Source organism: Hemibagrus wyckioides, linkage group LG17 (genome assembly GCF_019097595.1).
Source record: "Hemibagrus wyckioides isolate EC202008001 linkage group LG17, SWU_Hwy_1.0, whole genome shotgun sequence".
Lineage (NCBI taxonomy): Eukaryota > Metazoa > Chordata > Actinopteri > Siluriformes > Bagridae > Hemibagrus > Hemibagrus wyckioides.
In genome coordinates, this window is record NC_080726.1 from 17,859,399 (window position 1) to 17,887,323 (window position 27,925).

The 27,925-nt window shown below is 41.1% G+C and overlaps 1 protein-coding gene across 3 annotated transcripts; it reads left to right on the plus strand.

Moving 5' to 3' along the window:
* Positions 1-1,023: 1,023 nt before the first annotated feature.
* Positions 1,024-27,925, plus strand: fgf12b (fibroblast growth factor 12b). Of its 3 annotated transcripts, none has more exons than XM_058414436.1 (5): positions 1,024-1,319; positions 17,444-17,554; positions 23,419-23,522; positions 23,940-24,138; positions 24,231-27,925. In XM_058414436.1, the coding sequence occupies exons 1-5, from the start codon at positions 1,295-1,297 to the stop codon at positions 24,359-24,361; spliced, it is 570 nt and encodes a 189-aa protein (XP_058270419.1). In that variant the 5' UTR covers positions 1,024-1,294; the 3' UTR covers positions 24,362-27,925. The 3 variants fall into 3 exon arrangements, with proteins under 3 accessions (XP_058270419.1, XP_058270418.1, XP_058270417.1); XM_058414435.1 differs by lacking the exon at positions 1,024-1,319 and adding an exon at positions 9,085-9,270; XM_058414434.1 differs by lacking the exon at positions 1,024-1,319 and adding an exon at positions 15,302-15,943.

Below are 27,925 nucleotides of genomic sequence, written 5' to 3' on the forward strand. Positions count from 1 at the left end.
CTGGTGATTCCTAGAGTCTTAATGAAACCTATTCATTTATTTATGTATTTATTTCTTCTTCTTCATCTTGTTATAATAATTTTCTATTATTATTATTTTTATTTTTATTCTATATTGACACTCTTCAGGTGGTACAGGTTTTTTAAATAGAGCGATTAAGGGGCCAAGCACTTTCTAGCCCCATCCCTCAGTAAAAACAGAGAAAGACCAGAATCCATTGCAGCAGTCAGCACTTGTTGATTAATTGTCTATATTCTATAGATTCTATTATATTATAGCATAATTGTATGCTGCATGCAGCCACAGTGCGGCCACCACCATGCTTCACTGAGAGGAAGTCATGTCAAGTTTCCTTTCAGACACATGTGGTGTTTTTTGTGAAGGCCAAAGAGTTGCTTTCCCACAACTAAACTGTGACTCATCAGGTCCTTCAGGGTGTTTTCTCTGACCAAAGCCTTCCTTTAATCAGGAACCGTAATTTTGCTGGACGGCCTGCTCCAGGCAGAATCGTGGTTGTGCCACAATGTGTTTTAGAACCAAACCCTGATTCATATTTGTTCAGTCGCAGGATATCTCCTTGGTCTTCATGATGCTGATTGTGGAAAATACTATCAAGAACCCCAAGAAATTTGGGTTAGGGGAATACATATGTAACCACATTGCTCGATTAACTTTTGCCCCACTTCATGATTCATGTAGAGTTATCATGTGTAGATCCATGAGACATAATCCCATTTCACTTTCAGCTTATAAGACTGCAGAATGTGGAAAAGTTCCAGGGGGTGAAAACTTATGCACTGTGTGTATAGATATGACGAGAAAGGCAGACGGAGCGAGAAAAAGAACAAAAGAGAGAAAGAAAAGGAAACGGAATCAAGAAAAGTCAGAGAGAGAGAGAGCAGGATGGAGTGATGCTCCATTTTTTGTTTTGGATGACGATAGCAAACTCGTGACGTAATGGCCGCGTCTGCAGCAGCACCGCTCCCGCTGTAACGGCGCTTGGACACACGCGCGCGCGCGCACACACACAGGCACACGCACACACACGCGCGCGCGCAGGTAACGCAACGCACGCGCCTGCAGACAGAAACGGAATTAGCGGCTCCAACGACAGAAAATAAAACACATCCACGTGACTCCGCCTCAGCCGTGAGCCTCGCGCGCGCATGAGAGCATCCTCGCGAGGAGAAGACGAGAGAGGGAGCCGCCCGTCGCCGCGTCTTCATCATCTTCATCAGTATCCTCCTCCTCCTCCGTGACCGACAGGGAGAGAGACAGGAGAGCAGCGCGTGAGATGGAGAACAAGGACAAAACTGCAGGTGAGAAAGAGAGATGTGATATATGTCTGTGTTTGTGTGTGTATCTGTGTGTGTGTGTTGGGGGTTATAGGGGCATGAGTGAGGCGCGCGGGGTGGCGCGTGGCAGGGCGGTGCATGATGTGGGGCTCGAGCTGCTGTGTGTGTGCGCGTGTGTGTGTATGTACAGACTGCGGCACTCGCCGATGAGGGGTTCGCGGCGTTCTCACATTAAACACACACACACACCCAAAGTGCAACACACTGCAGAAATGCTGACTGTTAACACCATGGTGTGTGTGTATGGGTGTGTTGTGTCTGGATCTGTGTGCTTATGAACATTCTTTTTTTCTACACAGAGACAGGCTTAAGTGGTGTGTGTGTGTGTTGGTGATTAGCATGCAGGATGTGTAGCAGCACACACTCACTGTACTGCACCCCAATGTCCTGAGTGTGTGTGTATGAGAGAGAAAGAGAGAGAGAGAATATTTCTCAGGATAGCTATTGCACCTGAAGCTCTGTTTGTATTGTGTGTGTGTGTGTGTGTGTAAAACTACACACACTAGGCCTCCAAGACCCTGTAATTTGGTGTGTGCCTTGTGCAGGTGTATGAGAGTGTGCATGCAATGCAGATGCACACACACACACACACACACACACACACAAGGCTACATTAACACAGAGACTCGGCGTCCTCATGCCGGACATGTGTTGTTCTACACCCTCTGTGTTGTTGTGCAATTGTTATTGATGCCAATTTTACAATCCAAGCTTTTACAAACAAAGTCACGTTTGAGGTATCAGTAGAATCAGAAGTTATAGCACTGGGGCACTTGTGCACTTCAGTGTGGAAAATTGATGTTTTTCATTTGGAATTCAGAGGAGCGTTTGGTGCAGTGTGGCGTAGTGGTAATCTTCAAAAACCCTGCAACTTTGATAACCACTGAAAGATAACTGGAGCTAATGAGGCAGTGTGTCTGCTACTCTGTGTGTACTCTGTGACACCAAATCTGTCTGTTGCGTAGGTTTTATATATCCAGATAAATACCTGCTGCTGGTGCAGTGTTGTAGCATTGCTACCTGAAGGCCAATGGACAGCTTCAAAATGCCAGGTTCTGATCCTGAGCTCAGGTAAATCCTGGTTTAAACCTGTAGCACCACTGGTCACATATTCACCTGGACATTTCTACTGGAAGGCACATCAGATCTTATACATCAACATTTGGTTTCCAAGTCTGTAATGTTGTGATTCACCCTCAGTGATGTTAAACACACAGATAAACTCTGTCTCTTTCTGCCATCGTCGTGATTGTTATCATGAACTGCTGTCAAAATCCTTATATTCAAAAGTATTTTCTAGCAAAACAGCCCTTTCGGTAGGTTTGCAGCCTACAAAGGGGGCTTTTTCTACTAATATAATATTAAAAAAAAGTTTTGTTTAGTTTAGTTGCGCCAAATGACAGCAGGATGATGTGCAGCGGCCATCTTGTGCCTAGCTGAAAGTGTGTAGAGTTCAGCCTGGCGTTTAGGTGCTCATTCTGCCTGTGTGCAGTGGGGTTACTTCTGTCCTAAAATTCCCTAAAATTCCAAAGTAAAGCAGCACTGGTGAGAAAATATCACTGAAAACAAACACAACCAGATGGTTATTCAGCAATATTGTAGGGTATGATTAATTTTTCTATCATTTTCCAATCAGGTCTTGTTCCATCCATCCATCCATTTTCTATGCCCGCTTTATTCCTAATTAGGGTTAAGGGGATGTGCTGGAACCTATCCCAGCACACATTGGGCGAAAGGCAGGGGTACACCCTGGACAGGTCACCAGTCCATCACAGGGCCACACTTAAAGACAGACAACCACACACACACAGGCAATTTAGAATTACCAATCAACCTAACATACATGTTTTTGGACTGTGGGAGGAAACCAGAGTACCCGGAGTTAATCCATGTGGGCACGGGGAGAACATGCAAACTCCACACAGAAAGGCCCCTGCCTGTTTGAACCTGGGATTCAAACACAGGACCTCCTTGCTGTGAAGCAACAGTGCTAACCACTAAGCTACCATGCTGCCTTGCAATCCAAAATTCTGTTTCACAGAGAAGAATAAAGATGCCACGTCACGGAGTGGACATGGTGGTCTTTTTCACTGGAGAACCAACAGCTAGAAAAAAAACGTTTTAGGATGCTGTTAGGATCCAAAACAAGTCTCCTGTCAACAGTGACACAAAATGTCCTTGATAGTGAAGGATATTGTAGACTGCGGATGGAGTTATGTACAGGCACAGAAGCCATTTGAATAAATGCGCAAAATCAAGATTTACATTCTGTATGTGTGTGTGTGTGTGTGTGTGTGTGTACGAGGCTGAAACGCAGGTGTTCCGATGCTGGAGCTTGTAGACTTTGAAGCTCTACACCCAGCCCATTTAGATATGTGTGAGAGAGTGTGTGTGAACTGCAAACAGACACCATAACCAAACTAAGTGAGATTAAAAAGTGCTCATTCCTACAAACCCTTTCGGGTCCCAGTCCTGAAGTGAGCAGGGTCTGAAGACAAGAATGATGATGGGCTAAAAACAGCTTTTTATCACCTTCCTCATTAGGGAAAAAAAAAAGAAAGCATACAAGCCGAGCCGCACTCTCCTGCCATTTGTTACAGTGACAGCCACAGCTGGTGTACAGCTTTACTTTTAATTCCCATGTTGCACATATCATCATTTCTTTACATAAACAGGTTACGCCTTTTTACAAAATCCCACACCTGAGAAACATCAACGTCAAAACATCAAGGTGTGTTTAAAGCTTTTAGTCATCAGAGTTTTCTCCATTGTCTTCAGACATTTCTAGGGAAATGTACATTTCCTTCTGATAACCTTATCCTCGTCACATGATCAGATTTGCACAGAGCTTCAGCTCACAGCAAGATGTCACAGCTGTCAGAGATGCCATATTGAAATAAATGATTATGGGGGATTATTAAAAGAGGAGTATTCCTAGTGAGATGCCAAAATTAATACAGGAAAAAGTTAGAGAAGCAACCAAGAGGGCACTCAAAATATGCGATGCTACCGCCACCATGCTTTACTGCAGAGACGATGTTCTCAGGATGAAACGCATGGGTCAGCTGGCGTCAGAGGGCAGGGTGAGCCATGATACAGAAGCTGTGTGGCAGATAGAGTTATGGCTTTGGTCAAGGGTCCAACAGTGGCAGCTTGGTGGTGCTGGGGTTTGAACCCCAACCTTCTGATAAGTCTTAAATGATCCACCACTTTCAAATGGTGTTTTTTAAAAAGTCTCCAACATGTCTATCAGATAGCATTTCATATACCTTTTGATTGCTCATCTAAATAACCTTAAACTTAATCCATAACCACTTACTCTAATCCCTTAATTGCTACTTTGATATCTAACCATATCCCTGACCTGCTAAACACTACTCTTTAAACCACAATGCTAACCGCTAAATGATGGGTTTAACCTGCTTTACCCTCTGTGCAGTGTTTGTGTAACCTGAGTTGTGTGGACAGTGTGTTAACACTTCTGTGGTTATTGATTCTGGCTTTACGTTTCAAACAGTCGAACATCTCGCCCAAAGAAACCCAAACACACGCAGAAGAGATGCCAAGCTCTGGCTGTTGTAGACGATGTTCAGTCGCGCTACTAGACTACGTCAGGGTTCTGTTAAAAGGAGTTTCATTTTAGAGGAAGTGACTGCAAGCTTGATGAGTCCTGGTGGCTGAGTGCAAGACAGGAGCAGTGTCCATGGGACAAACCCTCATTATCCTTACACCCTGGATGTGATCTGGATCAGGGCTGTGCATTTTTTTATACGCAGCTGGAAGGAGAAGGATCCATTAGCACTGAGATGCTTTAGACCTGCAGCAGCTCCTCCTCACATTCCTCTGAGCAGTTAACAATAAAAAGCATGCATACAAGGGATTTAAACATGAAGTCACTCACTGTTGCTATGCACAGTAATGATGATATTAATAATAATAATAATATTAATAATAATAATAATAATAATAATAATAATATAATAATATTAATAATAATATTTTATTAATAATAATTATAATTATTATTATATTATAATAATATAATAATATTATTTTAATAATAATATTAATAATAATAATAATAATAATAATAAGTGGGCAGTGGTGGCTCAAGTGGTTAAGGCTCTCGGTCGTTGACTGGAAGATCAGGGGTTCAAGCCCCAGCACCGCCAAGTTGCCACTGTTGGGCCCTTGAGCAAGGCCCTTAACCCTCTCTGCTCCAGGGGCGCCGTATCATGGCTGACCCTGCGCTCTGACCCCAACCTCCAAGGATGGGATATGCGAAGAAAGAATTTCACTGTGCTGTAATGTATATGTGACAAATAAAGGCTGTTTCATTTCATTTCATTAATAATAATAATAATACCAAGTTTAATATGAAATATAAAGTAAACAATTTAAGCATAACTATAAATGCAACAAATAATAGCTGACAATAAAATAGAAAATGCTACCAATATTAAATATAAATATATTTATATAATAAATAAATAATATAATAGGCCAGGAATGACACATACAAAAAGATTATATAACGTAAATGTTGTCTAAAAAATATAATTAAAAAAATAATTATTGGTGGTAAAATGGAGTATGGAGACTGTTTATCTGTAATGTTTTCCAGATGTTTAGAGCATTAAAACAGCTGCTTCACTTTTCTCCACCTTCACATTTTGCTTGTTTGATCTCATTTTAATAAACTCAGGATCCAGATGGTGAACAACTAACTATATCTACATCCTGTGCTAATTCTGTTGGCCCAGCTCCTGTTTCAAATCTAAGCCTGAGTCTGGCGTGATTACTCAGGTCATATCCTGGCCATGTGCTGGAAGTGAGGAAATAAAAATAATTTGCAAAGTGATGGAATTCGTTTGGCTCAGTGAAACAATCAGAGCTGACGCTGTCATTTATAACGTAGGAAGATAAGCAGCCTACATCTGACTAGATGAATTGCATCACTTGGTCTGATGTTCCCTGGTGATGGTGAAGAGAATAATAACAAAAATTAAAAGTCAGAAGATACAATAAATCATCGACTCAAATAAAAGATTCAGATTCTAACAAATTTTTATTTAATAGACAAAAATAGTTTTGTTTTAGACATTTCGAGCCACATCTAATGTTGTCTCTACACTGGACATCCTTAGAAAAATTGTAAATAATTTAATCCTTGTAAACATTATGTGCCATATCGGTCCATGTGCAAGTTGGTAGAAAGGGAGTGAGCAAATTAACATAATTATAGCCGGAACTACTTTCACCTAGAAAACGAATCAACACATTCTGACCAATCAGCATCGAGAAATCGACAATACATTTATTTATCTAATGTGTTCAGAGCATCTTCACAAGCATAGTCAAGCACTGTTTCCAATCACAGACAGACATCTTCACTACACAATGCCAAAAAAAAATCAGACAAGATCTTAACCATAAAGGTTTTCACAGTACCCCATTAAACACAGCCAAAGAATTCAGAGGAAGTGTTTAAATAATATCACGATAGTGCTCAAGTATGCGCATTCAGGAATTATAGAGAACTTACAGATCCAGGTCATTTCTCCTGCAGCTGCAGCTTGAAAACATTTCCATTGTAATTGAGATAAAAAACATCTTCAAGGTAACGACACACACTTCATCATTGTGTCGCCAGCATTATTATGAAGCCAGACTTCTACATAATACACACAGAAAACCCATACATACGTCACTCACATGGATATTATGGCGTTTATTTGCATTTATATTTACATTTATGGAATTTGGCAGACATCCAGTCCCAAAAATCTACATATACATATATATATATATTTTTTTAGCAAAATACAGAATCTTCCATAATTATTTTACATTATAGATTTTATTTTAAATGCCTTTGGTAAATAAAAAAATGTATTGAAATAATTCTGGATCAAGAAAGTCACAGAGGACATGCAGTTACAGTCATATACCAGATGCGCTAACACGGGTTCATCAGCAGTAGAAGAGATGACTCTGTGTGTGTTTACAAAGAAATGTCTATCATGCAGAGGAGATGCTGTTAATAAAATTATAAATAAATAAATAATAAAATTTAACCTTTATGAGCCATACTGTACTGCAGTGAAGCAGATTTCCAAACTCAAATACCGAGATGGAGGAACTTAAGGCTGACTTCTCTTCCTCTGAGGAGACTTTCACTTGGGCAGTTTAGTCTGAAAGAGCACGGTTTGCATGAAAAACCGGAGAAATGAAGCCGGCGTATGGGCTGAGAAGCGCACCGTGATACAGAACCCGAGACTAGCTGTAGGAGGTGGCTTGGTTCCTGCAAATCCTATGAGTTGGGGGGCAACTGGATAATTACATTTACCCTGGAGGTGAAAGCAACCACTGAAAATGGTTCCATTTACATCTACAGCATAAAAAACATCATCATCTATTATGACTTCATCAAATCATAGCACAAACAGATCAAAGTCTAAGAGTATTATTCAGCTTAAACCTTGTTAGTACAGTGAGTTTGTACAGCAACAAAAACCGTACAAGTCGAGGTTTTTTTAGCGCTCAATGTTTAGTGAAGAGGTGGGTCTTCAGGCTTCATGGGAAGACAGCCATTGATTCAGCTTTTCACGCAGCCAGGGGAAGGTAATTCCACCAACTGAGTGCAAGTACAGATAAGATGCATGTCTTGATGCATGTCTCTGGAGGGATGGGGGGTCAATTTGTGCAAGTGGCTTGAAGGGAAAGTGGTGAAAGCAGGGTATAGTGAGTGCCTTCTAATGGCTTTGAAGCTAAGCCATCAGGCAACTGCAGGAAGCTAGTGCAGGGAGGACAGACATGGGGTGATGTTGGAGAATGAAAACAAGCTGTGTAGCTGCATTCTGAATCAGCTATAAGAGTATGGTGATGTGCAGGGAAAGACCTGCCAGATGGCAAGGAATTTGAAGAGAAACACCAGAGTGGCCTCTGTGGAGAGAAATGTTGGATCCTCCTCCTGGTGTACAGGAAAGCAGGATGCACAGATCAGTCAGGATATCAATAAGATTCTTAAGATTATGAGATCTTTACCTGGGGATGTATCTACAGCAAAAGACACCAGCCCAGCCTTGCTGGGATTTAGTTTCAGGGGATGACCTGCCATCCAGGATGATGGGTGGAATGGTAAATGGGATGATGGTATGCTATAATGAGCATGGTATGGATCCATGATGAGTATCTGTGGATAAACAGAAAGAGAGAATGAATATCATAAGCATAGCAGTGAAAGAAAATACAATAGAAGAGACAACAAGAAAGGACCAAGCATTGAGCCTTGTGGGACACCAGTAAGAAGTCTGCATTGGGTGGAGGTGGATTTCTCCATGTCACCTGATATGACCATCTGTCTAGGTAAGAAACATACCACCACCATGCTGTACAACTAATTCCAAGGATCATGAGGATGGAGGACTGGAGAAGCTGGAGATTCAATGTTCTATGTTGAAGGCTGCCGAGAGGTGAAAAGGGTCATTTCTCCTAGTTCCTGCTTTTCAATCAGCCGAGAAGGAGTTTCTGTCAGAGATAGTGTCACTGTCCCATCCTCACAGTGTGTGTGTGTGTGTGTTAAGCAGTCTCAGGAATTTCCTTGTGCAGCAATTTTTCCATGTAAACAGTGTTAATAATAGCCGCTCTAACGCAAGACACATCTCGGTTACACACTCACCCAGACACACTGTCTATATACAGTAGTGGAGACCATTGCGTCTTGCAGGCAAGTCAAGGACACACACATACACACACACACAAACACACATACACACACACACACAGAACAGTGGCGTGTGTTCGAGGATGACGCGGTTTCTTGGTGCGTTCCGACGCCTTCTGTCTCGTGACAAGGTAGAGGAAGAAGATGAAGAGGAGGGCACAAAGAAGAAGAGTGACACATCTGAATCTGGTCAGACACACACACACACACACACACTTTTTTGCTAACTTAACAGTTATCTATGGCATATGAAAGAAAATATTATTATGAACTATCACACCAGCTAGTAGTTGAACATGTTGCAAATAAGCTAGTTGTATATAATATTGTTTTTCATTCAATATTTTATTATAAAGTGTTTGTAACTAACTCTCATGCTAACTAGGTAACTAGCATAATCAGCTAGTTATATTTAATACTTTTTTCATTTGATTTTGATTATCAAGTGTTTGTAGTGAACTATCATGCTAGCTAGCCATTTAATTACTAGTGCAATGTGCTGCTAATCAACTAGCTATATTTATTAATGCATTTAGTGCATTCAATATTTTATATGTTTATGTGTTTGTAGCTAACTCTCTAACTAGCTAGCTATTTTGTTCCTAGTGCAATGTGCTGCTAATCAGCTAGCTATATTTATTAATATTTGTGCATTCAGTATTTTATATTTTGATGTGTTTTGTAGCTAACTATATCACTATTTAGTTATTTAGTTATTAGCATAAAGTGCTATATTTAATTCTTTATATCATGAAGATGTTAGCTAGCTATTTCCATTTCCATTTATTTATTCAGTGGACACTTTTAGCAGAACTGTATGATGACAGTAGCATCTTGTACCGCTAAGTACTTTAGCAAGCATAAACACACATCAACTAATAATCATTTTCACTTCATTTCAATCTGACACGAGCGGCGAACATGTGACCTCAGTGTTAGCAAATTAACCATGTGGGTGAATTTAGTCTGTGAAACAGTATGCATGAGGAAGACATTTTGGAGTAAGGAGACTGTGGGATGCTTCAACATGCGAGTTAGCATTAGCTTGTAGTTAGTTTTGGTGAGAAAGAAGGACTGAGGCTTTTTAGTGTTTTCAGAAATGTCAAGAAAACCTGAAAGGATTGTGTAATTGTGGTTATGTGGAAACAGGCATGGAAGTTTCTAGAAAAGAAAAATGTCAGGAGGTTAAACTGAGCTTAGCAGAGTGAAGAGAAATGAAAATCATGCTTGTGTTTAGTAATTTTTACCTCAGGTGATGAGACAAAGAGTGAGGTAAATGATCCTGGACTCATATTAAAAGTAGAACTCTTTAAAATCTGGTAGTAAAGTTGTTTTCCTAAATGTTGTTTGACCTGCTGATGACAGGAATATGCAAATTTCAGGAGTTGACCTTAGACACCTTTTCGTAATCTGTATCTTTATGATGCTTAAAATATTTGTATGATTATGTCTGTAAGCGGGCGTGGTCTAGAAGAAAAGCACTGAAGAAAAGCATCCTGGGAATAAGAAGTCATTATTAATTTACACTGATCAGCCATAACATTATGACCACCTGTCAACAATATTGTGTTGGTCCCCCTTTTGCTGCCAAAACAGCCATGACCTGTCGAGGCATGGACTCCACTAGATCCCTGAAGGTGTGCTGTGGTATCTGGCACCAAGATGGTAGCAGCAGATCCTTTAAGTCCTGCAAGTTGCGAGGTGGGGCCTCTATGGATCGGACTTGTTTGTTCAGCACATCCCACAGATGCTGGATTGGATTGAGATCTGGGGAATTTGGAGGCCAAGTTAACACCTCAAACTGGTTGTTGTGCTCATCAAACCATTCCTGAACCATTTTTGCTTTGTGGCACGGTGTATTATCCTGCTGAAAGAGGCCACAGCCATCAGGGAATACTGTTTCTATGAAAGTGTACATGGTCTGTAACAATGCTTAAGTAGGTGGTACGTGTCAAAGTAGGTGGTATGTGTCCACATGGATGGCAGGACCCAAGGTTTCCCAGCAGAACATTGCCCAAAGCATGACACTGCCTCTGCCGGCTTACCTTCTTCCCATAGTGCATCCTGGTGCCATGTGTTCCCCAGGTAAGCCATGCACACACACCATCCACGTGATGTAAAAGAAAACATGATTCTTCAGACCAGGCCAATTTCTGCAGCTCTACTGGGGAACACGTTTTGGAGATGCTCTGATCCAGTCATCTAGCGATCACAATTTGGCCCTTGTCAAACTCGCTCAAATCTTTATGCTTGTCCATTTTTCCTGCTTCTAACACACCAACTTTGAGGACAAAATGTTCACTTGCTGCCTAATATATCCCACCCACTAACAGGTGCCATGATGAGGAGATGATCAGTCTTATTCACTTCACCTGTGGGTGCTCATAATGTTATGCCTGATATATAAAAATATACTTTTGCAAATGACAAAAACAAATAGTCATTTTCAGAAGCATATCACTGCAGAACATATGAACATGAATCAGCTCCTGGAACTTTCTGAATCATTCTGGAACTTTCTGGCAAGCTTTCTATTCTGTACCATCTAAGCTTTCCTGTACTAAAGATCTTTTTTTTTGCAAATCAGAGTAATCTTGTTTAGGGTTTATATGTTTATCAGAATTTTTTTTAGTCTGAAAAGATCTGAAAAGTTCATAGGTTCATAGGAAAAGTTCGTGGTTTTGTGTCAGGAGGTGGGATTACACCGGCAGGTAACATTCTCACTGTGTCTTATTACAGTCAGTGAGCTTAGATGTGTTTCTTTGTGATTTCAGCGGCTTGAACCAGAGGTGAGAAACAGAGATTGAGGGTGTGTGGACACACACACACACACAAGTACAAAGCATGAGCTTGACCTTGAGCAAGGGAAAAACCGCCAGCTAGTGACAGCCCCTTTTGGATTGTGTTTTTTTTATTTTCTTTTTTGCTGTTGTTTTTTTTGCCTCTGAAAATAAAAGTGAGCCCGCTGACGTCCTTCCTCCCATCCCGTCCTCCACAGACATACACCCCGGGTTCTCTGAGCTCTTCTCTGTATTTGTAGAACTGTTCAGTTCATGTTCAGCTACATCCCCAATACAGGACTTGATTTTTCATTAATGCTTCAATTCTTCATTTATTCAGTAAGTAATTTGACCTCAGAAGAATCTCTCCGCTTTACTGTGTTTATTTATTTGCTTTAAGTTCTATTAAAAAGCTTGTTGTTTCAACCAGAGCAGGCTGCTGAACGGCTCGATATGTTCCGAGATCACGCAGTGGACATTGTGAAGTGAAGTGAAGATGTTTACTAGACGCTTCCTCTGTGGCAGGATGAAATCACTCTCGCTCGTCTATTATTCATACGTTTCCCGAGCTTGGCTCAGGAACAAAATATTGCATTGGGCACATGGAGCTGTAAAATGCCTGATGTTCTAATATGCGCACTGATTAGCATTTGGGATGTAGTCTTTGGATGTATAGAGTGAGGATTAAGTAGTGATGTATCTGATGTCGGGGCATTTTTATGACGTGGGCAACAACATGGCTGCCGTGCTCTGCTCTGGATTTAATGTGTAGCTTGACTTGGCTTGCTGATCAAAGTGGAGTGTAAGGAAGGTGTGTGTATGTGAGAGAGAGAGAGAGAGAGAGAGAGAGAAGAAAGAGAGAGCTGCTGATTCTGGCAGTAATTGAGACTCAACCCTGTATAAAAATACACTAATAAATATATCATTCTCATTCTCCTCACACAGTTCCCTCCCTCTCTCTCGCTCTCTCTCTCTCTCCTGCTCTCTGTTTTATGGCACCCTTGGACACTGAGACTGCAGCATACCTTCACTTCTGTGCGCACGCCTCATATAAATGAATAAATGTCTGGCTCTCTGCTGGCACCGTGTGGTCATATTTATTTTTACACACCTCCCAGGTTTCCAGTTGGATCCTGATCTTCAGCTTCCTTCCACCCTTAGATTAGCGGCCTCTGATAAATTGCCCCTCGGTGTGTGTATATATGTGCTCCTGACTTGCCCCCAGTGTCATTGGGATTGATTCCTTATCCACTGACCAGGAAACTGATCGAAAGTTCTGTCGCTTTAACATGTTCGTGTTTCTTCTTCGCTTCATTTTCAGAGCAATAATATAACCCAGGAAGGTGCATTGTGTAGGATTTAGGGTGAACTACAAGAATAAATTACTACATCAAATCTACAGCTGTATTCAAGTTCTAAAGAGTGTCTGTAGTGTCCACTAGATGGCAGCACCGCTCTATCTAACACATACGCACGCTTTTGGCTCTTTTTTTTCATCCATCACTGCTCATCTCTCTATCACAAGGCAGCTTGCTGTCTTCTCAAAGATGTGTGTATGCACAGTTACTGGCAGAGGTCCAGATTAATTCATACCACAACCATTGATTTCGCTGGTGTGTGTGAGTGTGTGTTTGAGCGAAGATTTCTGATCGATTTCCAATCTGCAGCATCAGGGGTCAGAGGAATGACAGTGCTGATCTGTCCTGTGTGATCGTCTTCTCTCTCTCTCTCTCTCTCTCTCTCTCACACACACACACACACACACATCTGCATCTACACCAGCAGTGAAGCTAGAATGCTGTATATGGAGAAATGAAGGAATGGCAGATTCCTAGAGTTTCTAAGTATTTTAAAAAGTTTTTCATAAACTTTGTATTTGTCCTCCAGAGAGAAAAATAAACACAATTAAAACATAACATCAACTCTGACGATACAGTATGTAATTTGTGATTATACTTTATCGCTCCATCGTTCCACCTGGATTAAAAGACCTGAATAATCATCACTGTGATGTACTTTTCTGTCAGTTTCAGTGTCAGCTTCATAAAGCCTTCACTAAACGTTTAACTGTTCCAGATCTTTCTGTCGTCCATCTGTCGGTATACGCAAGACGTATCGGTTACACACCAGCTACCTGAAACTTGGTTGTTAACATACTTACAACATATCCAAGTTTCCTTGTTGCCTGGCAACACTGTCCTCTCACGACGTATTTCGCTGATCACCGTGTTGTGTTTGGCTGCTGTTTCCGTCCCGCTCACCTCCAGTGACAGCTCTGCAATGCAAACGCAACATCGAGTCAAGCGTTACATGATATGCGTCCCAAAATGGAGGATATTTTTTTCTGGTAGCCTGAAAACAGATTTTTCAGGAACATGATTTCTATTCGTATGGAAGTGGGGTGGCAAGCGGGGTGGCCATGCTTTAGCTCCGGTGTGGTTCAAACACACATTAGACAGGTTTCATCCTGCTGGCTTCTGTTCTCAGTTGTACATATGAAAGTGTGTGTGTGTGTGTGTGTGATAATCAGTGTGTTCTGATGAGTGTATGTGGGTCACACTGACTGGCCTCTTTAATAAAGACAGAACAGAAACGATCTTGCAGCACTTTGTGTTATTCTCTCTCTCTCTCTCTCTCTCTCTCTCTGTCTCACACACACACACACACACACACTCAGTTACAGAAACACACACATAGAGGGCGCTTTCAACTCACCACCAATACACTTACACACTTAAAGGAAAGGGGCTAAATCACAAACAGGGACTGTTAAGCGAGTTAAGTGTCTGCTTATACAGTAGATCAGAAGCAGCAGCAGCACAGGGTGATGTGAGGATGTGTCCCAAATCGTACATCCACTATATAGGTCACATAAACAGCCATCATTTCAGCCAGGGAGCATCCCAAGCCACATAGTGTCTCCTGTAAATGCCAGGGTGCGTGAAGTGTATTCGACAGTCACTCAGCTTGAGGTGTTTAAAATGTCTGCAGGATATTTTCAGACATGGCTGTGAAAGAAACATTCATCACTAAGAGTGGTGCACTAAGTAGTGAACGAGATTTGGACATTTTCAGCTGGAGGATGGAATGCATGTCAGTTCAGTGCACCTTTTGAAGTTGAACGCCACGCAAGTGACGTCATGACTCACGTGAGGATTGTAGCTCTGCGTGCGTGTGTGTGTGAGCTTGGGTTCATGGCTCATGTTGGAGAAAATTTCCCCACAAGGATAGGAATTTCTGACAGTTTTGAGTTTGTGTGGACATTTGGCTGTTTTTTTATTGCAATAAATAAATAATTTTTTGTCAGTTACTGAGATAAAGTTTAGGGTTAGATTTGCGTGTAGCGTAGGAGTGCTTTTAAAATGACGTCAATGAAAGGTGTGTTTGTGTTTCACATGACTATTACCTTCAGATGAAGATGCTGGCTGTTCAGTTTCTTCTCTAAGCTTTGCACATCTCCTGTTTTCTCTGTGTTTCACGCGCGCGCACACACACACACACACCCTCCCTGCCTGTCTCACTCTTCTGCTGTCTCTCACTCCTCCGGTTCTCCAGGTTTAGCTGACTGTGTGAGCCGTTAACAACATGCATGCGGGAGGGAGAGAGCAGCACGCGCACTCCGTCACCGGGCTCGCGCTCTAAACTGTGCGCTGGGATTTATGAGCGGTCTCGCGCTCTTTAGCGAGCTCGCGGTCGGTTAACAGCTCGCTGTAACGCATTAATCAACACGTGAGCGCGATTAATCAATCAGCACGCGTGGGTACTCTGTGATGATCCGGAGCGCTCCACCGGAGCTCCATGCACTCTTCGCGCGCATGCAACCGTGACCGGAGCCGCTTCTGTGTGCACCGTCGCCTCGTTGTCCGCGCGCGAGCGATACATGGCCGCGGCTATCGCGAGCTCGCTCATCCGTCAGAAACGACAGGCGCGCGAGTCCGGCAGCGATCGCGGGGCTGCTTCGGCGCGCCGCTCGAGTCCCGGTAAAGAGGCGCGCGCGCTGTGCGGCAGGCGCCTGTACGGTCTCTTCAGCAAAGTGCGCTTTTGCAGCGGCGGGAAGAAGCGGCCCGCGCCACGGAAACCAGGTCAGTCCACGCACGGGGAAGGGGGGGTTTATACGCGCTCCATATAAACACACTTTTTCGTGTGTGTGTGTGTGTGTGTGAGAGAGAGAGGCTTTAACAGCACATTTACTGTGTGTGTGTTCGCACTTACATTTAAGAAAAAAACTTTACACTGCCTCTTCCAGCGCACTGTTTTATCCTGCACAGGGCAGAAGTGTGTTCAGGAAACACTGGGAGTAAGGTGGGAATGCACCCAGTCCATAACAGGACACACACACACTCATTCACATCTTGGGGAATTGTAGCACAATCCACCGAATGACGTTTTTCAGAGGTGGGAGGAAACCGGAGGAATCTTACATGAACAGGTGAAAAATTAGTAATGTGGAAGCTGTCATGTGATGTGATGTGATGTGAGTTGAGCTGGAGCTGTATCTCGATTCCTGTGAATGTGAACACAACTCATACTGGGTTCTGCGCTTGTTCAGAATCAGTAATCTGCTTGTGTGTTTTAGCCGATGATGTCATTAGTTTCCACAACACACATAGCAGGGGCATGTTGTGGGACAAAGAAAAGATGAGTTGCCTTACTATGCATTACAAAAAAATAATAAAAATACGGTGAGTGGATATGGTTGTGTAGGTCGTAAGATGAACGCAAACACACCGGGGGATCAGTAGAATCAGACACCAGCACAGATTAATGTGTTAATCACAGACTTGACCGCAGTGATTATAAATAATTATAATGCTAACATTTTAGGTTTAATTCATTCATTCATACATTGATTCAGTTTTTTAAAAATAAAATCGATTACCTGATTTTTTTTTTACATGATATATTTATTACCAGTATTTTACTGAACTGTATTTCCAGCATGGAAATCCAGAACATATTGTACCTTTGCAGCACTCCAGCTCTGTCCTCTGCCTTAGTTTGCAGCTCGCATGTCAGAAAATGCCACCCACAGCCCATAACACATCGCATGTTTGATTCACTTCCTGGAGTTGGGCTGAATCAGAGATGTGAAGTGTATTTTCAGTGCAATCGAGCTGCACCGGGATTTAGTAGGAAGCTCTTTTCTTTCTTTCTTTCTTTCTTTCTTTCTTTCTTTCTTTCTTTCTTTCTTTCTTTCTTTCTTTCTTTCTTTCTTTCTTTTATCCAGGTGATTTCGGTTGGCACTTGACTTTGATTGCAGTGATGTGAGCACTCGTGACTATAAGTAGCTTGACACTGAAACGATTAGTGTATCACATGGTCTCATTTATGGTTTTCTAACAAGGACAGAAAGGCATTTTGGAGAAAAGAGAACGGATGGTAAATAATCCGCCTGAAACTGATGAAATGTTATGGTGTGTGTCTTTCTGCGTGATCACCTGATATGAGTGTGACTGCATGAATCTACAGTCTGGGGTAGAAAGAAATCAGTCACAGCCTCGCTTCTTTATTCTGTATACTTGTACATGCTGTGTGACATCAGTGAAGAATTGGATGTGTGTGTGTGCGTGTGTGTGTTACAGAGCCACAGCTGAAGGGGATTGTGACAAGGCTGTTCAGCGAACAGGGGTTTTACCTGCAGATGAAACCAGATGGAACCATTAATGGGACCAAAGATGAGAACAGCGACTACAGTAAGTCCACACGCACACACACACACACGCACACACACACACACACACACACACAAGCATCTTCTGTACTGTCATCATCTTCGTCATCTCATTCCATTTATTTCTGCGCTGTGACATTGAGACATGGAGCTTAGTGTGAGTGTGAGCGTGTGTGTGGCTGCTTGAATTCCCTTTGTGTCCTCCAAGCGAAGAAATCTGAGCTGAGATCCAAAAAGGAAACTGGAGATCTGGAACACTGAAAGTTCGTAAAGTCACCAGAACATCCAACAAGTCAAGGTCAGCTCTGACCCCTGACCCCTGACCTCTGTCCACCAAGCAGGAGGAGTACTGAAACACATGCACAATGAGAGAAACACCTCCACACTCCACATCAGGCAGAGAAGGACCTCGGAGTTGTGTGTCGGGGGATTCGGATGCACCCACGCATGGTAGCGTTATCGGTGCATTCACATTAGCATCGCCTGCAGGTTTAGCCTTGTTGCTTTTGTGCTACAGCAATACAGCGTTTAGCAATTTTGTTGCAGATAATCAGAGCACCAGTGTAAAGTGCAGCCAAGAATCCCTTGCTCTTCCTACCCGAGAGAAAGAGAGAGAGAGAGAGAGAGAGAAAGAGAGAGACACGCTGTAGCCTCTGGGCATTCTCATATAACACTGAATTGTTTATTTCTGACAGCAGTTGGCTAAACTTGTTTTGTCTAAAGTGATAAAAATCGATGGTGAGGACACATAAACCACAATGCTATTCATTTCTGAGCTGCTGCCAGAAAATAACAGGAAATGTTCATAACATTTCATAACAAGAAACGTTACAGAGTTATGGAGTTATCAAAACAGGACCTCAGAATAATTAGCAGGGAAACCACAGCCTTGTTTATCTACTGTTACAGAACTACAGTGTTACAAAACTACAAAACTGTGGCTCTATAGTTATAGTTATACTGCTACAATAGTAGAACTACAGAACTACAGTGTTACAGAGTTACAGTGCTACAGAGCTACAGGAAACTACAGTGTTACAGGGAGACAGTGTTAAAGAGCTGTTGTTTTACGGAGCTACAAAGTTTTAGAGTTACAGCACAACAGTGTGACAGAGCTACAGTGCTGCAGAGCTGCAGTGTTACAGAACTACGGTGTAACAGATACAGTGTTGCAGAGCTAGTGTTACACACCTACAGTGTAACAGTGCAACAGTGTGACAGAGATTCAGTGTTACAGAGCTAGTGTTACAGAGCTACAGTGTTATAGTGCAACAGTGTTACAGTGATTCAGTGTTGCAGAGCTACAGTGTTACAGAGCTAGTGTTACAGAGCAACAGTGTTACAGAACTACAGTGTTATAGAGCAACAGTGTTACAGAACTACGGTGTACCAGAGCAACAGTGTTACAGAACTACAGTGTTATAGAGCAACAGTGTTACAGAACTACGGTGTAACAGAGCAACAGTGTTACAGAACTACAGTGTTATAGAGCAACAGTGTTACAGAACTACGGTGTAACAGAGATACAGTGTTACAGAACTACAGTGTTATAGAGCAACAGTGTTACAGAACTACGGTGTAACAGAGATACAGTGTTACAGAGCTACAGTGTTATAGAGCAACAGTGTTACAGAACTACGGTGTAACAGAGATACAGTGTTACAGAGCTACAGTGTTACAGGGCTACAGTGTTACAGAGCTACAATATTGTAGAGCTAGAGTTACAGAGCTACAGTGTTGCAGAGATACAGTGTAACAGAGATACAGTGTTACAGAGATAGTGTGGCAGAGCTAATGTTACAGAGCTACATTGTTACAGAACTACGGTGTAACAGAGATAAAGTGTTGCAGAGCTACAGTGTAACAGAGATACAGAGTTGCAGAGCTATAGTGTTACAGAACTATGGTGGAACAGAGATACAGTGTTACAAAGATACAGTGTTAGAGAGCTAGTGTTGCAGAGATACAGTGTTGCAGATATACAGTGTTACAGAGCTACAGTGTTGCAGAGATACAGTGTAACAGAGCTACAGTGTTGCAGAGCTATGGTGGAACAGACAGAGTTGCAGAGCTACAGTGTTACAGAGCTACGGTGTAACAGAGATACAGTGTTAGAGAGCTAGTGTTGCAGAGATACAGTGTTGCAGATATACAGTGTTACAGAGCTACATTGTTGCAGGGATACAGTTTAACAGAGATACAGTGTTACAGAGCTACATTGTTTCAGAGATACAGTTTAACAGAGATACAGTGTTGCAGAGATACAGTGTTACAGAGCTAGTGTTACAGAGCCACAGTGTTGCAGAACTACAGTGTTACAGAGCTACAGCATAACAGAGATACAGGGTTGCAAAGATAGTGTTACAGAGATACAGTGTTGCAGAGCTAGTGTTACAGAGCTACAGTGTTGGAAAGCTTGTGTTACGGAGCTACAGTGTTACAGTGCAACAGTATAACATATATTCAGTGTTACAAAGCTAGTCTTACATAGATACAGTGTTACACAGCTAGTCTTACATAGATACAGTGCAACATATATATAGTGTTACAGAGATACAATGTTACAGAGCTAGTGTTACATAGATACGGTGTTATAGAGATACAATGTTACAGAGCTAGTGTTACATAGATACAGTGTAACATAGATACAGTGTTACAAAGATACAATGTTACATAGCTAGTGTTACATAAATACAGTGTAACATACATACAGTGTTACAGAGATATAATGTTACAGAGCTAGTGCTACATAGACACAGTGTTACAGAGCTAGTGTTACACAGATACAGTGTAACATAGATACAGTGTTACAGAGATATAATGTTACAGAGCTAGTGTTACATAGATACAGTGTAACATAGATACAATGTTACAGAGCTAGTGTTACATAGATACAGTGTAACATAGATACAGTGTTACAGAGATACAATGTTACATAGCTAGTGTTACATAGACACAGTGTTACAGAGCTAGTGTTACATAGATACAGTGTAACATAGATACAGTGTTACAGAGATATAATGTTACAGAGCTAGTGTTACATAGATACAGTGTTACAGAGATACAATGTTACAGAGCTAGTGTTACAGAGATACAATGTTACAGAGCTAGTGTTACATAGATACAGTGTAACATAGATACAGTGTTACAGAGATATAATGTTACAGAGCTAGTGTTACATAGATACAGTGTTACAGAGATACAATGTTACAGAGCTTGTGTTACAGAGATACAATGTTACAGAGCTAGTGTTACATAGATACAGTGTTACAGAGATACAGTGTTACAAAGCTAGTGTTACATAGATACAGTGTAACATAGATAGTGTTACAGAGATACAATGTTACATAGCTAGTGTTACATAGATACAGTGTAACATAGACACAGTGTTACAGAGATACAATGTTACAGAGCTAGTGTTACATAGATACAGTGTTACAGAGCTAGATTTACATTGAATCAGTGTAACATACATACAGTGTTACAGAGAAATAATGTTACAGAGCTAGTGCTACATAGACACAGTGTTACAGAGCTAGTGTTACACAGATACAGTGTAACATAGACACAGTGTTACAGAGATATAATGTTACAGAGCTAGTGTTACATAGATACAGTGTTACAGAGATACAATGTTACAGAGCTAGTGTTACATAGATACAGTGTAACATAGATACAGTGTTACAGAGATACAATGTTACATAGCTAGTGTTACATAGATACAGTGTAACATAGATACAGTGTTACAGAGATACAATGTTACATAGCTAGTGTTACATAGATACAGTGTTACAGAGCTAGATTTACATTGATTCAGTGTAACATACAGTGTTACAGAGATATAATGTTACAGAGCTAGTGTTACATAGATACAGTGTAACATAGATACAGTGTTACAGAGATACAATGTTACATAGCTAGTGTTACATAGATACAGTGTTACAGAGATACAATGTTACATAGCTAGTGTTACATAGATACAGTGTTACAGAGCTAGATTTACATTGATTCAGTGTAACATACATAGTGTTACAGAGATATAATGTTACAGAGCTAGTGTTACATAGATACAGTGTAACATAGATACAGTGTTACAGAGATACAATGTTACATAGCTAGTGTTACATAGATACAGTGTTACAGAGATACAATGTTACATAGCTAGTGTTACATAGATACAGTGTTAGAGAGCTAGATTTACATTGATTCAGTGTAACATACATACAGTGTTACAGAGATATAATGTTACAGAGCTAGTGCTACATAGACACAGTGTTAGAGCTAGTGTTACATAGATACAGTGTAACATAGACACAGTGTTACAGAGATATAATGTTACAGAGCTAGTGCTACATAGACACAGTGTTACAGAGCTAGTGTTACACAGATACAGTGTAACATAGACACAGTGTTACAGAGATATAATGTTACAGAGCTAGTGTTACATAGATACAGTGTTACAGAGATACAATGTTACAGAGCTAGTGTTACATAGATACAGTGTTACAGAGATACAATGTTACAGAGCTAGTGTTACATAGATACAGTGTAACATAGATACAGTGTTACAGAGATACAATGTTACATAGCTAGTGTTACATAGATACAGTGTTACAGAGCTAGATTTACATTGATTCAGTGTAACATACATACAGTGTTACAGAGATATAATGTTACAGAGCTAGTGCTACATAGACACAGTGTTAGAGCTAGTGTTACATAGATACAGTGTAACATAGATACAATGTTAGAGATATAATGTTACAGAGCTAGTGTTACATAGATACAGTGTTACAGAGATACAATGTTACAGAGCTTGTGTTACAGAGATACAATGTTACAGAGCTAGTGTTACATAGATACAGTGTTACAGAGATACAATGTTACAGAGCTAGTGTTACATAGATACAGTGTTACAGAGATACAATGTTACAGAGCTAGTGTTACATAGATACAGTGTTACAAAGCTAGTGTTACATAGATACAGTGTAACATAGATAGTGTTACAGAGATACAATGTTACATAGCTAGTGTTACATAAATACAGTGTTACAGAGCTAGATTTACATTGATACAGTGTTAGAGATATAATGTTACAGAGCTAGTGCTACATAGACACAATGTTAAAGAGCTAGTGTTACATAGATACAGTGTTACAGAGATACAATGTTACAGAGCTAGTGTTACATAGATACAGTGTTACAGAGCTAGTGTTACATAGATATAATGTTACAGAGCTAGTGTTATATAAATACAGTGTTACAGAGCTAGATTTACATTGATTCAGTGTAACATACATACAGTGTTACAGAGATATAATGTTACAGAGCTAGTGTTACATAGATACAGTGTTAGAGAGATACAATGTTACAGAGATACAATGTTACAGAGCTAGTGTTACATAGATACAGTGTTACAGAGCTAGTGTTACATAGATACAGTGTTACAGAGCTAGTGTTACATAGATACAGTGTTAGAGAGATACAATGTTACAGAGATACAATGTTACAGAGCTAGTGTTACATAGATACAGTGTTACAGAGCTAGTGTTACATAGATACAGTGTTACAGAGCTAGTGTTACATAAATACAGTGTTACAGAGCTACATTGTGGCAGAATATTCTCTCCACTCGTACACTCATTCCCTCGCAAATATTCTGTATGAAATCTCTTGTACCCTTCATCCTCCCTCTACACTCCTCCGCTTATCCCTTGCTCTCTTTCTCTTTCGATCTTGTCTTACATTTATTTCTTTATTTCTTTCACTAAAATTTCATTCCCATCAATCGGAATTGATATAGTAGTTAATTGTATTCGGTTTTATGATCTCTCTCTCTCTCTCTCTCTCTCTCTCTGTCTGTCTGTCTGTCTGTCTGTCTCTCCAGCTCTTTTTAATTTGATTCCAGTGGGTCTACGTGTTGTGGCCATTCAGGGTGTGAAGGCAGGACTTTATGTGGGCATGAACGCTGAGGGATTCCTCTACACATCAGTAAGCGCGCCAGCAGTGTGTGTGTGTGTGTGTGTTTGTGTGTATGTGATCAGCTGGTGTTATTCTGAGGTGTTAGAGTGTTAATTATCTCTGAATTTCTAAGTGATAATAAAGTTATACAGAGGTGTACGTGTGTGAACATGTGTGTGTGTGTGTGTGTGTGTGTGTGGTTTATATAAAGATTTATAGACTTTTAATCAAATAGTGTCTTTACTAAGATTGAGAGCTTTTATTTTTTTCCTGTCAGCAGTGAAAAAGAGTGATGGTGACTCAACACGGAATGTGTGTGTGTGTATGTGTGTGTGTGTGATTCATACCTGCAATAATGCACTCACATTTTTTTAACTTGCTCTGCCCCCCTCCTCTCTCTCTCTCTGTCTCTCTCTCTGTCTCTTTAATGCACACACATACTCTCAGAACCTTTTCACGGCAGAGTGTAAGTTTAAGGAGAGTGTGTTTGAGAATTACTATGTGATCTACTCGTCCACTCTGTATCGTCAACATGAGAGCGGACGTGCCTGGTTTCTCGGCCTCAGCAAGGACGGTATCATCATGAAGGGGAACCGTGTCAAGAAAACCAAACCTTGCTCGCACTTCGTCCCCAGACCCATTGAGGGTGAGCACACACACACACACACACACTTGCTTCTGTGTTTGATTTCTTCATGCTGTCTCGTCCTTACACTATCTCGGTCTCTTTACCTGCAGTGTGTATGTACAAGGAACCGTCACTGCACGAGTTAGAAGAGAAGCAACGCAGCCGGAAAGACTCAGGGACGCCGAGCATGAACGCAGGGAATCAGCCGAACCCGGACTCGACTGAGCAGGACGGCTCATAGCTGCTCACTCACACCCTCACAAACTCACACAAACACAATCACAAACTCACACACACACACACACACACATATATAGCACCTCACAGAGTTCGCACCTCAACAGGAGAAAAAAAATCATCCAAGAAAAAGCAGATTGAAATCTGCAATCCTGTGAATGTCTCAGAAAGGAAACAAAGAAAAAAAGGAAAGAAATCCTGTATTTGAAATCAGGACATTTTATGCAAAGCCTGCCGAGCGTGTGTGTATGTGTGTATGTGTGTGTGTGTGTGTTATACCTTGGACACGAAACGAAAATGCTGTGTGTATGTATGTGTGTTTGAAAGTTTAAGCTTTAAAGCCATGTACCAATCCTCACGTCAATTTATGAATGCAAAAGCACCTTCATGCGCTTCTTTCTGTTGTGTGTGTGCGTATGAATATGTGTGTGTGTGTGTGTGAGAGAGTGTGTGTGTATGAATATGTTTATGTGTGTGTGTGTGCTGCTCTGATCATCGCTATCAATCGTCAGTCTCAGATTCTGCTCTCCAATTGGCTCAAATGGTGAACGCTCATGCCCTGTACTTGGGTGATGGGCTTCATTGTGATCTCAGTGGACTCCAAATTGTTGCCATTTTGATTTAACGTGCTTGAAATTTATCGTTCCAAAATGTTTGTTTGCACATAGCATGTTTTTATTTGGTAGCATTTCACAAGATGGCTGCTTGAAGCTATGTTCAATCTAGCAAGCGACAAATCATTTGTGTCAGTCGTGGGCGTGGCCTGTTTAGATTTTACACTGAAGTATAATTTGTATTAAGTGCCAGGCTTTGTGCTAGTTCTATTGGCAGTTTAGCAGCGCACTAGCTATGTACACTCACCAGAGGCACTAACAATCTAACTAACTAAGCTTTATTTTCCATCATGTCTATATATGCAGAGTTACGTTTGAAGCTAAACCACGGTTAGTTGGAAACTAATAGCAGGAAGTGAACCGAAGAAATGTTGAACATGTGATATCGGACTGGTCCACGGAATCATTCGATTCGTTTGTTTGTTTGTGTAAACTTTAGTGTCGTACCTAATTTGCATGGCATTGAGAAAAGCTCAGTTGTTGTGATGAAATCAGAGTCGCTTGCACGTCCACAGGAAACAAATGGTCACCTGCCACTTTCTTGCTTCCTGGTGTGAACGTAAGGTAAGACAGGTAAAAAATGTATCAAAAAAAATTGTATTTTGATGGTTTAGCCCCCTAGAGGGCTGTGGTGAGTGGAAATGCAGGTGTGTTACTGAATTTTCTGAGTACTTTTGAAAGGCAGGGGAGGCTCTAGTGGTTATCACTTTTGCCTCACATCTCCAGGGTTGAGGGTTCAGTTTCGGCTTCAGCTCTGTGTGTGTGTTGTCTCTGTTCTTTGGGGGGTTTCCTCTGGGTTCTCCAGGTTCTTCCCCCAGTCCAAAGACATGCCTGATCTCTAAATTGTCTGTATTGCCTGAATATGGTTGTACCCTGTGGTGGGTTGGTACCCTGACCCACGTGACCCCTGCCTTGTGCCCTGAGTCCCCTGAGATAGACTCCAGGATGAGTGCTATAGAAAATGGATAGATGACTTTGAGAAACTGGGGAATCCTTACTGGAGTCAGATGTTTATGAGCTGTTAGATTATAAACAGATGACTACGATGCATGTTAACGATGTTAGTCTTAAGCCGTGATGCAGCATGTGTCGGCTTGTTAACTTCTGAAAGTCATTCGTGCGTCACTGTTGTGCAGATGTTTTGAGCTGCATGTTGTAAGAGCTCGGGTGTGTTTAATTTATTAGACTTTTATTTTCTTCATGCATTTTTAAAATGCTCTTCTGCACTTTTAAGCCTCATTATCACAAATGTTTGAGTTAGGCTTTAAATCATTAGGCTGCCTTGTTTAAATCCTCAAAGAAGAGGTCTAATCCGCATTGTGTCTGAAGTCTTATCTGACCTTTTCACTATCACGTCTGTCTTTGTATCTAATCTGTCTCTGTCTGATATCTTTGGGTTACTTTTGTTTCATACCACCATAACTCATCTCACCCTGTCTAATCTCTCCAGTCTGATCCCATTGTATTGTTATCAGACAAATCACTGTCATTGTTTACATTCTGTTATCTCTGGATCTGACCTCTCTGTCTGATCACGTTGTCTCATCTTTCACTATGTGGTCTCTTCATATTAGTAACTAATATCTCACTGACTGATCTATGTGTCTAACTGCTATATGATCTCTCATTTCCTGTTCGACTTTCCTAATCTCTCACTGTTTTTTCTCAGCTTTAGCTCATCTTACTGTCCAATCTTTTTTCTACTTGAATTGTCTTAATTTCTAATATATAACTGTTTGATTTCTCAACAGTATATTCTTCCGCATGCATCTTTTCGTGTTGTATGCCTTTTTGTATGATTTCCATGTGTGATCTTTTAAAAATCTGATCTAATCTGATTACTCTTGTGTCACTGTCTGAGATTATTCTGTCCCATCCCATTTTGTCCAGTGTATCCTTCCACTCTGCCATCTCTGTTACATTATGTCTAATTTATCACTGATATTTTAGACACTAGGACAGATGTTGGGATATCATTGCTTCTAATCTCTATACATCTAATCCTTCTGTCTGTCTGATCTCTAGATACAAACTCTAAGATATTTACATATCTTCCCTCTCCCTCTCTGATCCGCATGTCTCATCTATATTTGGCCATGAACTTTTTTTTCTTGCCTCTCTAATTTCGCTCACGGTCTAAATTCCTTGCTCTAACCTTGCCATGATCGGATATCAGAGCTCTGTTACCATCCTCAGATCAGTGTCTAATCATTACAAATGACAACCTGTGAGAGATTAGATACACAGAAATTCCCATGATCTCTTTTTTATGTATTCTGTCTGTCTAATCTTTCACACAGAGAGAACAGACATGTCAGGGATCAGACACATAGACCTCGTGGTGTCTATCTCTCACTGCCTGATCTCTTGTTCTTTAAAGTCCGATCTCACTGTCTGAACTTTAATGATTGTAAACACTCTGTTTGGAGTGTGTCTTCCTGCCAAAAGCACAGACTGCCCTTTAGACACACCCACCAACCCACCCAGCCACCCACTGACACACACACAGACACACACACACAGACACACACACACTACGCTTGAATCTGACCTGCCACTGAGGTCACAGCCCATCACCTTTTTGGTCCGATGAACGAGTCAGTTGCGGTATTTAGCCATTGGGGGTGAATTTTGTGAGAAGTCTTCCATTAGGAGAGCAGCACCAGCATCACTTGCACAGGTCAGAGGTCAGATGTCATCGGGTCGGTGGGGTGTAAATAAAGATGTCCGTCTGGGTTTGAGGAAAGGTTTTAATTATTAACGACTGCCTGAAGCTGACGACTGTCTGTTCGCAAAAAAACAGAATGTTGATTTCATTAGTTGGTGTTTGCACTTTAATTAATTAACACATTCAAGATGTGTAATGTACAAATGTTGTGTGTGTGTGTGTGTGTGTGTGCATGACGCTGACCATCAGGATGACCAGATCATTTACATTAAAATACTGAAACCAA